The sequence below is a fragment of the Podarcis vaucheri genome (genome assembly GCF_965113315.1).
Source record: "Podarcis vaucheri genome assembly, chromosome: 4".
NCBI classification, from domain to species: Eukaryota; Metazoa; Chordata; class Lepidosauria; order Squamata; family Lacertidae; genus Podarcis; species Podarcis vaucheri.
In genome coordinates, this window is record NC_138762.1 from 24152681 (window position 1) to 24167336 (window position 14656).

Below are 14656 nucleotides of genomic sequence, written 5' to 3' on the forward strand. Positions count from 1 at the left end.
GGCAGCCTTCGCCACACCATGAGGGAACGCCGCCGAGGCCTGCGCTCCGTCGAGAGCGTGAGGCGAGGCAGGCGCGGCCTCCGCCCTGCAGGGGCCGCTGTGGGCCGGAGCCGCTCTCCCCTCTCGGCGGCGGGCCATCCGGCTCCTCGGCGCCGCATCATGTGGGCTCGCCCAGCCCCTCGCGAGGAGCCGGGCTGCTGCCGCTGCTACCGCCGCCGCCTCCTCCTCCTCCAGCGCCCGGAGTCTCCCGCTGTCTGGGCTGGTTCCGCCATGAGGCGCTGAGACCCGAGGCAGGGGAGCCGCCACGAGCCCGTCGCCCAGCGGCTGAGGGGGCCGAGCGGCCGGGTGGACGCCGAGCCGAGGCTCCCCACACGGTTCCGTCCCGCGCGGGGCGGCCGAGACCATGTAAAGCGGCCCCAGCCCGAAGAACCAGCCCCGGACGACGGGGGAGCAGCTGACGCCGCCACCGCCGGCTTGTGAAGGCCCCGCAAGGGCGCCTGTTTCTCTCTGTGTGTTGTGTGTTTTGTGGGGAACATGGCGACGTCTAATCTGTTAAAGGTGAGAGAGAGGCAACCCCCGGCCTGGTTGGGCGGCTTGCCTGCCTGAGGGAACCTCCGGCCTTTGGGGGTTGGGTGATATGTGGGGAGGAGCTGCCTGGCTGATAAGGAGAGGGAGGGATATATATATATATATATATAGAGCACAGCACATTGCATACACATATGTGTGTGTGTGTGTGTGTGTGTATATATATATATATATATATATATATATATATATATGTATATGTATATATAATGTGATATATATATATATTGCTGTGCTGTGTGTGTGGTGTTTTTTTAAGCATATATATATATATATATATTATATGTAATGTGCTGTGCTATATATATTTATATATATTGCTGTCCTGTGCTGTGTGTGTGGTGGTGTTGTTTTTTTTCAAAGCACCGAGGAGCACTTCCAACAAGTTTGCTCTGGATCTCGGGAGGATGCAGTTAAACACCCCCGTTGGCTTATTGCAGCGCCGCCGTAACAAAGCAGATATATCACAGGCAAACATATTGGCTTCTGGGTGCCTGCCTAAAGAGACCCGACTGCCAGGTTAGGGTTACATGGTAGGAAGGGGGAGAACCACGAGCCTAAAGGTTGGAAGCCTGCACTGAAAGGTTGAAAGTGAACGAAAATGCAACGGACTCGTTTTTGGGCTATGTCTCATTTTTCTAAACTAGGGTGGAGCACATCCGACTTAACCTGTGTACATCTCTGTGTGTGCGCATCTTATAAGGTGAAGGGAGCGTTGCATTCTCTTCACAAGGTTTTTCTGGATTTCAGCCCCTGTGTCCTGCAGGGCGAAGGCAGGGGAAGAAACAGCATTTGAGGAAAATGACAAGTGCTCTAAGACATGGTGGTCCTAAATGTATTCTCCGCACCCCAGCCTCCACCCCCCTCCTCCAACCATCAAGGGTTTTCAGTGGGGCGTATGCAGGACAACTTCACACTGGATTTTGCCCCCCCCCAATCAGATTTGTTGTCAGCCACTTTGTTCCCCTTAATCATTTCCAAAATTTTCTGCTGGAGGTGCTTACCTGCCTTTGCACATTTATTATGTTTGTTTGGTTTATTCACTGCCCTTCATCAAAAGATCTCAGGGCAGTTAACATCTGCTTCCCAGTTGCTATCTTTTGCCCTTTCCCCTTGAACTCCATGTATCCTACAAGAAGTGCCAGCCTTTTGCTTCTGAACACTATTTTGTTCTGATGTAAATGAATCCCATCTTCAACTGGAAGCATGGACTGAGAAGGGTGATGAAATACTACAAACTTTAATTTGCTCTTACACTCCACGTTTGGGATCCTTTCATCCCTTTAATTAATTAAACTGAAAGCAGAGGATGGGTAGGCTGTAGAAGGCAGGTAAAACTCAGGCTAGGAACAGAAGGACTGGAGCTAGGAAACAGATTAGATAACAAATCAGGAGCATAGGCAGTGAGTGGGTGAGTGTGTTTGGGGACATAAAAGAAAAACAAGTGCTCAGTATTGTAATTGAGGATTGGAGATGCTGAAAAAAAGAAAATCTCAAAAGGAGTAAAGCTGTCAAAGGAAAATAGTGCAGGAAGGGTGGTAGTGGGAGTGAGTATGTAGAGGGAGAGTATTCTTAAAACGCACAGATGTAGCAGCTTGTGTGTGCGCAAGATTGTGTGTGTTTGTGAATAGCAGAGGGTAGCCAATGTGGGACCCTCTGGAAATTGTGAACTCTCAACAGCCACAGCAAGCATAGTCAGTGGCCTGGAGTGGTGGGAGTTCTAGTCCAACAACATCTGGAGGATACAGCCTTAGCCCTTCCTGGTATATAGCAAAGTGGCAATAATTGAGGGTAGGGCTGGAGAAATCTCCAATACAGATTTTTCCCTCCCCCAATCTTATGTGTGGCTGACCCATTAAATTTGATTTTTGTCCCCAAACTCTGAGACTGAAATAAAGAAATTTAGAATGTTTTCCATTCCTGATAGGTATTGTAACAAATTGTCATTTAATCACTAGGCTTGGGTGTTATGCATTAAGCAGGTTGGCACTAGCTTTTTTGAAAATTGATGTCTGGTGAACTTGTTTTAAGCTAAACACTGCTGTAAGAGATTGTAGAACATATAGGTATATTTTATTATTTGCTTATTAAATGTTTATGCTGCTAATATAACTTAAATCTCTAGTTTAAAACAAAAATACAGCAAAAAAATTCCTAAATATGAGATAAAACATGTGAGAATGTTATAAGCTATTTTGCTGTAGCAAAATAAAAATACAATAGCCAAAACTTATTTGCTTTATGCAAAATGTACAAGCCCAAACCATTGAAAAAGTGTTATTGTATTAAGTGACTTATTTGATAACTCTTGTCCCCTGATCATGTTGCTGTCAAATGATAGGTTGAGAGAGGACAACAGACTTACTTTTCTACCTCTTGTTGATAAATAGATTTGTAAAATTATTGTAATAACTTTCAGGAGAAAGTATACTCTTGTGAAAGTTAACCTATGCCTTTTTTCTGTACACATCAAGATATTCATAACTGGAGAAATGAATGCCATTTATCCAGCAGATAATTCAGATACTTCGAAGTTAAAATTTAACCAGAATAGGTTGTTTCGTGAAGGTGAAATTTCAGTTTTCACTGTTTTCTGAAAATTATGAAAGAGGTTTAAGTTTTGCCCTTGTCCGAATTTGTAGGTATGTATAACCAAGAGAAGGGATGTAAAATAGTGCCCATGTAGAAGTACAGTGCTTTCTTCTTGAAACAATACTCTAAAAACATCTCCAAAATTAAAATTAAGTACATGCAAACCTAAGATCAAGCAGGTTGAAATATTTATGCTTTTGATCTTACTTATGATAGGACTGGGATTATGAAGTGAAATATGAGGCTGCTTTTAGAAAGAGGCACTTACCTCAGAAGTCTTCCAAGAAATATATAGTGATACCAAATTGAAATGTCGAGGCCTTGATGGCTGTAATCCATCTGTCAAACTCCCTTTTCTAGAGCATGTTGCAAACCTGTGGCCTATGGGCCTCATCTTCCCCTGGAGGTATCTTTATATGGCCACCTGATGACTCTTCTCTAACCCCATGAGGAGATATTTCAGGAAACACACATTCGTTTATCTGTAGTACCAGTGATGATGAAGACACCCCATCTGAGTGTATGTGCTGGGGGATGTCAACTTAGTAATAGAGCCAGACCATGTATGGTAGGCTTTAATGGCACTGGCTCTTTAAAGTCTGAAGAACTTTAATTGCCCCAGAGAGTACAGAAGTTTGCCATCCGTGCACAATAGCATTCTTGGCAAATAAAGCCCAACCTCTGAACTGCTTCCCAGTTACCTGTGGCTTTGGAATAGGCTGAGCTATTAAACTAGGTACGGTAAATACACTGTTTCTCCCTACACGTCACCATCTAGTTGGAGTTCTCCCGTTCTTTCTACTAGCAGACAGGCACTTCTCGCTCTCTTTCTAGAGCCATTTTTTCTTCTTGTCTTTCTATTCAACGCAGGCAGGTTCTTGGCTTAGTCTGCCAGGAGCCAGGTCAGATCAGTTCGTTCTTTTGCTCTGACCAGGGCAGGAGAACCAAGAAGTTAAATAAATAACCATTGGCTCTTTTTCTAATTTAGTCCCCCTTTCTTCACCTTATTACGGAGAACATGCACCCAGCCTCACAAGTGCAGATCAGCCCTTCCTTCCTACTCAGAAGCTAAAAGTATACAAAAGGGACAAATATGCCCAGTCATGAACTTCCCTTTTGGCTTTCTGTCCTTTTGCCTCCCTCATTCCCTGCCTTACCACTGGTCTTTGCCTCCCTCTCCACCTGGTGGTGAAATCCATCTCCTTTCCTTGTTTAGGCCTGAGGCAGGTATTTGAGATTGGCTACCAAGTCCTGGATCTCTGGGGTTTGTTAAGATGCCCAGGCCTAAGTGAATGCATTATGGACAGTGTTCATATGGCTAACAGCTATAGGCTGAATTGGTATTCATTTACATAGGAGTATGTCTCATTGACAACAATGCAGTGATGTCTGAATAAGCCACAATGCAAATATATTGTGGCTTCTTTCTCTCTCCTAGGGTCCTTACTCTGGTGCAGTCTGTAGCAGCCATCATCACTTGTCTCAGCCTCTCTATAACCCCTGATTTCCTATGTCGCCCAGTCATTGCTTCTTGACTCCATCAAGTCAGTCTTGCAAATTAGGCAGTTGTCACTTTCCTATCTACTGCCACCGCCTGCTAAACTCCCTAAGTTTTGACTTCGGCAATAAAATGCAGCAATAAAACAGATGCTAATGTGTTGTAACAGTAGGACCAGAATTCCATTGATTTGCAATGAAGCCATATTAAAGCAGTCTTTGGACTTATTTTTCATGTTTCAGGCATCTATAATGTTGGCTCCTAGAACAAATACAGTGATAAAAAAGCCATGTGAACCCTAGTAGTCAATGGAGCATATATGATTCCAATAACATCAGTAAATTCTTAGTATTTAGTATACAAGGCTCCCATGAATAACCACAGCATATGATGCTGTCATGGGTATATAAAATGGGTAGATAAAATGTTTTCTTAGTATCAGAGTAGCTTCTGGCATCTGCTCAACATCTGAGTAACAGTTCCTCTTAAATTCTCTGCCAATATACATAGTGAAAATGTTAACTACTACCTGATAGTAACCAGTGTTGCTCAGAAATTCTATGAAACCAAGAATTACTGAGTTTTATAAATAGATCATTTGTTTTTAGGTGAGCGCACACACCCTCATTGGCCTGATCTGAGCGTCCAGATCAGCCCCAACCTGAGCGACACCCAAACTGGACCTGAGCCCCAATCATTTTGGCTACAGGACTAATGCTTATTTAGGGTTTTAAAAATTCCTCTACAGTCAAGAGCGGGGCAGGGCATGGAGACATTGTACCTCCCCCCCACTCCACAGACACTGCAGAGAGCAAGAGAATTAAAGCCTAGTGGGTGGGTGCTGCTTCACCAGCGTGTTCCTTGCAGGGAACCCACTGGTGAAGCAAACCTCTGCAGCCAACAGACTTGTACCCTTGATGGGTGGCTCCTGCACTGCTTCTGTATGTACTTGACTGTTGCGCCAGGCATGCCTGCCTACCCCTCACCGATATCATTTCCCCCCAGGGTGTCCCAGTTCATTGTGTTGCAGGGTCATGGCATCTCCACTTCCACTGACAATAGCACCTCCTCCCACTCCCACTATCTTCAAATGTGTCCAAACTGGTGCAGGTTGGAATGGTTCTGTCTACCATTTTGATTCAAAATGGCCTGCAGCCATTTCCAAACATAAACGAAAACTCTCCTCCATCTTGGGATCCATCAAATTTGATGATGATATCACAAGTGGCATCTGAATGCATTGAGACAAACCACGTTCTAAAATATAATACTAATAATAATAATATAGAATAATATATATATAGAGAGAGAGAGTGTGTGTAGATGTGCCTTATGTGCTAGTGTCTCTCTTCCTAGAAAAGACTGCAAATCAACTTGCCTGGGGTGGGGTGGAGGGCTGCTGTTCTCAGCTACCTATGAGGAAGACTGGAGTGGATGGGGACAAAATGATGTTTGCAGAAGGTATTCAGAGTCTGAGGTTCTGCAACATGTCACAATAGGCTACCTGCAGTTGCTTAAGGTAAAAAGCTAAAATTTTGCCTGCCACGCTGTGCTAGTAGACTGACTAGAATTCTTCCCTTTTGTCCCTTTGTATTACTGCTGTGTGGAATGAGGCAATGGCAACTTGTTATATAGGCATAATTGTGCCAGTACAGTTAAGGTGGATAGGTAATGAAATTTTATACCATTGTAAATGCAGAACATTCTCTGTGTTATTAAAATCCAGGCAATTTGTTCAAATTGTCTGAAATTTAGCAGGGGCTTTCTCCATGTTGATACATTAAATGCAACTAGCTTGCTCCATAAGTTAGCTATATCTGAAGAGAACTGTTGAGGAACAGTCAAGTTGCACCAGTTCCATTTCCCTTCATTTGAGGCCATTTGTGCTCTCCCGTAAGATGCCATAGAATCATATAATTGTTGAGTTGGAAGGGACCCCTTGCAATGCTGAAATCTTTTACCCAACATGGGCTCGAACCCATGACCCTGAGATGAAGCGTCTGCTTTTTCTCAGTCATTTAAATGCACCTAGAATAGTAAAGGAAGTTATATTACAAATGTCTGGCATTTCAATTTTGTGAAAATCATTATCCTCATAAAGATAACTATCTTTTAAAGTCTCTGTGTAAGTAATCAGTTAAAGGCAAGTCATGAAGTCATGCTTAGTAAAAAGATCAAAGGAAAGTTTGGGCAAATAGTGTCTAAGTTGTAAGTGAGCACAATATGTTTGAATGCAGAATGTGTTTGCTTCTTGCATGGTGCAGAAATTGGATGAATGTCGTACAATTTCCTGTTCCTCTCCCATCTAAATATGGAACATTTGTGAATGTCTTAACCCTTCTCTTAAACTGGACGCCAGTCTCTGGAGAACAACAGTGGGAGAGAGCAATTGCCCTTGTGGGCTTCCCATGAGCGTCTGGTGATGGCCACTGTGGGAAACAAGCCTTCACTCTGATCCAGTAGAGACCTTTGAATTTCCGAGGCTCATGATATTTCGTTGCATTTAATTTTTCAGTGCTTAAAAACTCCTAGTATGGCAACATGGGTTAGTGTGGGTTAGTGCAGTATGGGTTAGTGCAGTGTGTCATTTCTGTCCCTCTCAGTTTGCATGCACTGTCTCCACTGCAATAGGCTTTGCCTGATCACAGGGTAGATGTGGTGTTTCTGCTTTGTCTCTATCACTCTCGCTTGAAGGAGAATAATTTTTGTGTGTATTTCTTTATCAGCTTTGTTGTTGACTTATGAAGCAAGAGCATTAGAATTTGTGAAAAGGGTTCAGTGCAGGCACATTTTAAGTGTCAAGTATATTTGCATGTATTTTTCCTCCTACCGTACCTTTTTGCAACAAAACAGCAATATTGACACACTGAATATGCTGGACTGAGAGCAATAGAGCACTGTGTTCAGTTGTGTTTAAATGGACCCAAACCGTCTTGTTGGCGGTCAGTTGGATTACAGAGTGCATGTACCTCACCTGGATGTATCTGAAGAGTTTTGTACTTCAGAATCTGCTTCCAAGTTTAAAATGTGCTGCATAAGGTTAGTCCATATCCCTAGTGCTATAAGGTTACAGTGGTGTTTGAAAACCTCCAGCACAATGCAGATAAATAAAACAATGAAAATGCATTTTGTCAGTTTTTCATTGTCTCCCCTTTTTGTGGCTCATGACTTAAAAAGCTTCTTTCTTGTTTAAGTTCTGGACTATTACTTAAATGTACCTGCTGGAGTATCATGTACAACTTAGGGGGATAGGAGATGAATCTCTCATTGGGACATTTTTAAAACATGGCTAGTTCAATATGTTTGAAGTCTGAACCTAGGAAAACCAATGTGTGCTGTGAATTCTACTAAGTTTGTTCCCCTGAGGATTGCAGATAACACGGTGTGATCATGAAACTTCACAGGGTAAGATGCAATGAGTTATTTAAAGAAGTGGTTGTCTAGTTGATCTATTTGACTACAGGTGGACTCAAGTGCACATGTAATTGGAAGCCCCAATGAGCAAAATGGACTGGATTCAGAATAAACATATATAGGATTGGGCTGAAAGATTAATTCTTATTTGACCTGTATTTAAAGTATGCTGTCTTCTTTCTTGAAGAATAAAGGTGCACTTCAGTTTGAAGACAAATGGGATTTCATGCGCCCCATTGTTCTGAAGCTTTTGCGCCAGGAATCTGTCACGAAACAGCAGTGGTTTGATCTATTTTCGTAAGTAGTGTGTATCATTTGTAATTCTCGAGTAATAGAACAATGGTAATGGTTTGTAATATCTTGTTGAAACAGTTGTTTAAGGAAAGACACTGTAATAGACTTCTTACTTAGGATACTCATTTGTTTTCAAGATAGCTAGCAATTGACTTTGAAAATTAGAATGGTAATGAAGTGATTTATTTGGGATTATCATTTACTTAAACTGTTATGTATTGATGTACTGTGCTCATAGGTTCCACATTCAAGTAATTTTTCTCTGATAAAATGATTGGACAGTTATTTTTATATAGCACAATCTATTGCTATTCTGTCAACAGAAGTCTAAATTCTAATCAGTGCTTTACTCAGAGCTGAAAATATGCTGAAAAGAGCAATTTCCGAAGCTAATAGCAGCTTTTAGCAGTGCTGCGTTTACAAAATATGCGCACACACAAATGGATCTCAGGACGTATTTATGGAACACACATACCCTTTTTTAAAGAACATTTGTTCCATTTTTTGTTGACAGGGTTTTTCCTTCTAAAGAGTTTTTCTAGCGGTAGAAGGGGCTTGCTTCCTGGGCTGTAATGGTCACTTGAACTAGCAAGCCCCTGGCTATCAGGGCTCACTCCAGTAACCTATGAATTCCCCCTCAAGTTGCTCTTGCCAAAAAAGAGAGTTGCTGTTAAGCCTTTTCCTGACATTCTCTCCCCCACCCCTCCGGCCGATGTTTCTTGAGCTGAGAGATGAAGATTGGGAGGTTGGAGGATGGAGACGCATGCATGGGCAATCATATGTTCATAGGAGAGATGGTACCCATGCCTTGTATGCAAGTGAGCTTACTTGAGTGTGTAACACACCATACTTGCTGACCAGAGGGCCTCGTTGCTCTTAGGTAAGCTTGTGGGCTTGCCCTAATATGATTTCTCTCTCTTGATGTGTGCTTAGAATGAGCGGATGAAGGTGACCCTTTCCTAAGTGGAATTAAAATAGTGTGGCAAACTTGAGAGGGAAGGGGCAAGCAATCGGGGGCAAGAAGTATTGAGAATTTCATCACCAGCTCTTGCAAAGGTGAAACATCATATGAGATATCTTTGCAGGACAGATTGCCATAAAGTGACTCCATGGAAGATTTGGCAGTCACATGGGTGGCAGATTAAGTTGAAGTAGATGTAGTCCTACTCTGAGTACACACATTGAAATTAATGGATATGTCTAACTTATGTTAATTAATTTCAATAGGTCTACTGTGAGTAAACCTTAGTTGGATACAACTCATAGGTTTGCTAAGCTCCAGATCTGATAGTTTCGAATAAGGACATAAAGAGCTTCTATATATATGGAGTCATACCAATGGCTTTTATAGCATCTATATAAATGGTTGTCGGCTGGTTTTATCAGTGGGGTAATCTTAAAGGTGGGAGAGTGGCCAAACCCTCTCCCTCTCCCTCTCCCCAAAGGGACATGTTAGAAAATCCAGTTTCTTTCTGATACTTGAAGTCAGGGAAGAGACACACTGGAGTGCCTAAGTGAGAGCAGAGACAAATATTGTCCATTTTTAAGCCATTTTGCAGGGAAACCAGATTGATAGCTGGCTCAGCGAGTGAGAGAAGGGCTTTTCTTCTTTATTTGCTTGCCTGTGCCTTCATTTCACTACCTCATATTGCTGGAAGTCCACAAGGAAGAAGGTGATGAGCACCTGGGGTATGTGAGATTGTCAGAACATCTCAGGAGAGCAGCTTTTGCTAAAAAACCGCTGGTTGTTAACCTAATTATGACCATTAGCAGCTCTTCAGGGTCTCAGTCAGGGCTGTCTTAGACATTACCAAAACCCCTTCAACTGGGGAAGCCAGGCACTGAGCTTGGGATGTTTACAAAAGTATATGATCTAGCACTAAGCGCAGCCCTTTCTTTATGTGTGCCTCATTAAAACGGTTCCATTTTTTTCCGGGGAGATGCTATTTCTCCACCTGGAAGTAGTTCTGTTTCCCAGGACGGCAACTTTGGTTAGGCATACTCTGTAACAGTGGACTTTGTAAATGAATGATAAAGTGCCAGATTCTTTTTTCTACTGTGAATTATTTGACTTCAGACATTAATATTGCATGTACAGATTTGTATATGCTGATATGTTATATATTAGGACAGCCTAATGGACAAAATAATGTGTGGTCCCACTTTTCCCAGCTTTGGGTAGGCACTATATTGTTGACATTTACATGGGGTTGCTTGAGGACTGTATATAGGTTTTGTGGGCACATTATTATCAAGTGGCCACTTAAACTGAAATTTCAGCTATACAGTTTAGTATTATCTTGACCTGACTGAATGTATATATTTTCTAGGGATGTGCATGGCGTTTGCTTGTGGGATGATAAAGGCCCAGCAAAAATACACCAGGCTTTGAAAGAAGATATCCTTGATTTTATTAAACAAGCACAAGCAGTAAGTTTTCAACTTGTCAACAAGTATATTCTTTTCTCCTGATATCTCAAAAGTGTATTTTCTCAAAGGCAGCCCAACTTTGCATACAGAACTGAGAATAACCACAAACATGATGGGTCACCTAATCCAAATCTCCCTGAATAGGGCGGTGTGTACTGTGCAAATGTTGGGCGATTGTCATCTTGTAGCTTTTTTACAAGTTTGCGTTTGTAACATCAGAGTTCTCTGTGTTATATGTGGCATAATTTTTTTTTTTAAAAAAAGAATCAATAGCTGCATTGGTAGTAGGCATTAGAAATACTCGTGTGTGTTTTTATACTGTATCTGTCTTTATACTGTACCTGTGATCTTCGGATGAAGGGTGGTATAGAAACTTAATAAATGAAGATGACAATATTTTGAGCCATTTCTTCTTTCAGAGAGTGCTGAGCCACCAAGATGATACTGCATTACTGAAAGCCTATATTGTAGAGTGGCGTAAATTCTTCACTCAGTGTGATATCTTACCCAAGCCATTTTGTCAGTTAGAGATTACTCTCATGGGCAAACAAGGCAGCAATAAGAAGTCTAATGTAGAAGACAGTATTGTACGAAAGGTAAGTGCTTTGTTGTAAATATACACCATCACAAAGAGAGTGTGTTGTAGCACGAATACATGGCATAGCATAGTGAAATCTTGCATCGTCTATAGTTATACTGAAGCATCACTTTAAAGTGGGGGTCAGAACTGATGATTTACTGAACTGCTTCTCTTTCCACTGCCAGACACAATTCCATAATGCAGTGCTTTTCATCCAGTGTAGTGGTAGCTTTGCATATTCCTGCTGCTTTTTTCTTAAACAAATTTGTAGGTAGGTGATGAATATGTTCTTCCTTTGAAAGTGTGAAGAGTGTGGCCAAAAAAAGCAGTTGGTTTATGTTTTCCTGAGTTTTAAAGATAAGACGGAGTGAGTGCATAATTAGCTGGAGTTATTTAAAACACACTTTCTACTCAATTAACAATGCTTACTATAAAGTGACTATATACATCACTGGAGACCTTTTTTTGTTTTTGTTAGTCCTTGGTAAAGAGAGTGGCAATTGTAACAGAACATTTGTTTTTTTGAATAGCTGTCATGTGGACATGCTGTACTATTTGAGAAATAAGTTTAAATCTGAAACTGAACTTTTGACAGGCCCTTCAAGGACCAGTTTTTAATGGGTTGCCTCTTGAGAATTTGTACATACCTTTTAATGTTATTTCTTCTTCATTCTGTCTTTGCAGCTCATGTTAGACACTTGGAACGAATCCATATTTTCAAATATAAAGACTCGCCTTCAAGACAGTGCAATGAAGCTGGTCCATGCTGAAAGGCTAGGGGAAGCATTTGACTCTCAACTTGTCATTGGTGTTAGAGAATCGTATGGTATGTGTTGTTTTATGGGACATGTCTTCAGAACCCCATTAATATACAAACCATCATAGTTTGCCTCCAGCTACAATTTGCATTGACAAAAGGATTGATGACAAGTGTACAGAAAAGACCAGTAATCTCTGTAGTCCAGCAGCAGGAGCAGTTTCCAAAGGTGTTTGAACTATAAGGTGTTTTTTCTTGATGCTTGAAACTTGTCCCTTGTCTTGATTAGTAAATAAGGAATTTCTTCAGACATTTCAATCAGTTATGATCTTAAGATTCATGTTACTGCTGCTTTTGCACAGACAAATGCCCTGGGATTTTTTTTTTGGGGGGGGGGCGGGGAGGAATCTGAAATCCCATGGGCTGGTGGAAGTCAAATTCGATATTTTTTAAACACTACCCTTTTTGGTGGTGTAAGTTCCAGAGTTAGCCCTCCCTGTCTGGCCCAGCCCTTGCCCTCTCCTAGAATGCCCATTTTTCAGGTCTTATGCTGGAAAGATCTTTCAGTAATGACTCAGGTGACTGAGCCGACAGGTTGAGGGAGTTAAGACTGGCATATCTTTGCCTAAGTTGGTATATGGGGCTTACGCCAGCATAGCCCAGCAGCACCAGGAATCGGCTGATTAAGCGAGAGATCTTGTGGGTCTTTATTCGCTCATCATGAGACAAGTCTTGGGTTTGGATTGCTCCCTTACCTGCTAACTTACAATCTAAAATTGTCCTAAAAAGCACACTTTTATTCCTCTTATTAGACTTCTAAGTTGCCATCGTCTTATGTCCAGATGATCAGGAATTTTTTTAAAAAATGGAAAGCTAGACTATGTTTTTTCTGCCTATTGTTATATTCATTGTCATTAATGGGAGAAGTAAGTGTGTTTCATCATAGGAAGAATGCTTTAACTTTATATTCCTCATTTCAGTTAATCTGTGTTCTAATCCTGAAGACAAACTCCAGATTTATCGGGATAATTTTGAAAAAGCATACCTTGATTCAACAGAGAGATTTTATAGAACTCAAGCCCCTTCGTATTTGCAACAAAATGGTGTTCAGAATTACATGAAATATGTAAGTTCAAAGGTGTTGGTATGAAGTTGTTGGTCCTGTTAATGTTAATATTCTAAGTAATTGTTGTTCTGCTCTCTACAGGCAGATGCTAAATTAAAGGAAGAAGAGAAAAGAGCACTACGGTATTTAGAAACCAGGCGGGAATGTAACTCTGTAGAAGCGGTATGTGTTAGTTTTAGTTTTATATAGCAGGTATAATTATATACAATTGTATACCCATTTACGTGGGTGCAAACATCACGAGCTCTGTGGAACTTGTGTATGGGATTGCCCTGTAGAATGTGTACATGCTTCTGCTTTTTAATCCCTATGTTTTAGGACCCTTGTTCCCTTGATTGTAATCTTTATTAACTGTTTTTAATATTGTAATTCAAAATTGTTGTAACCCACCCTGGAATTTCATGGTGAAGAGTGGATGATGATGATGATGATGATGATGATGATGATGATGATGAAGAAATAATACTCACATTAGTCAAAATGTGTATAAACGTAAACGTAATTTTATCTTCTATAGGGGGTGTCCTAAATTTGCTTCATACTGGGGAGTTCTGTATTTTGCAAAACTGGAGACTAGCTGATTTCAGATGATCCTCCAAGCCAGAGCTTCCCAAACTGTGTGTCACATGAATACTCCCCATGCTCCTCCTGGGGCTGGAAAAGGGTTAGTTTAACCACCAGTTTGCTAGTAAAACTGAATTGTCGTGTCACAAAATGATGCATGTCTAAAAAGTGTGTCACCAACATGAAAAGTTTGGAAAGCTCTCCTCCAAACCATAGTTTGAGCAAGCCCTCCAAACCAGAATTGCAAAGTACAAAATGATCCTGGTGTGCTGTCCTAGTTTGAAGGGTTCAATCTCCCCCAAACACTTCACCCAAAATGTCTTCCATATCACTAAAAAAAAAAAAAGACAAGACAACCCCCTCCCATTCCTCAGTCTCACAATCAGAGAAGTCTCCACACCAAAGGAAAATGGATTGGGAGGGAGGAATAAATAAGCAAACTCAGGTGTAAGTTCTTAGTTACCAGTTCTTTGAATGATAAACTGGATTGGGAAGAGTTCAAGGAGTTCATAAGTTCTTGGTGTCTCAGCTGCACAGATGAAGTGGCCCCACATCTGTTCTGTCTTCTGTGTAGCCTAATGTAATGGCTGCTATCAGGCGACAATTCATGGAGGGAGGAGCTTGACTGTATTCCTTCTGTTTCCTCCACTATTATTGCCTAATGTAATGGCTGCTGCAAATTGTGGCTTGATTAAAAGAGGTGATTGATTGAGGCATGAATGAGGGAGGGAGAGAGGGGTGTGTGGAGCGTTCCTCATCCTCCAAAACATGATTGCAAGATCATCTCAATTCAGCTGATGTGTTTCTACATCC

At 41.5% G+C, this 14656-nt stretch overlaps 1 protein-coding gene across 2 annotated transcripts in view; it reads left to right on the top strand.

The window, feature by feature from the left end:
• Positions 1-353: 353 nt before the first annotated feature.
• Positions 354-14656, top strand: part of CUL5 (cullin 5) — a 36768-nt gene continuing 22465 nt past the window's right edge. Inside the window, exons 1-7 of one of the 2 annotated variants that reach the window (XM_082219222.1) lie at positions 354-558; positions 8280-8389; positions 10717-10816; positions 11236-11412; positions 12081-12222; positions 13134-13279; positions 13361-13441. In XM_082219222.1, the coding sequence (XP_082075348.1) occupies positions 535-558; positions 8280-8389; positions 10717-10816; positions 11236-11412; positions 12081-12222; positions 13134-13279; positions 13361-13441 (780 nt within the window). In that variant the 5' untranslated portion in view covers positions 354-534. Of the gene's footprint in view, positions 559-8279; positions 8390-8421; positions 9267-10716; positions 10817-11235; positions 11413-12080; positions 12223-13133; positions 13280-13360; positions 13442-14656 lie in introns of those variants that run through there. The other variant, XM_082219223.1, reaches the window with a different exon arrangement.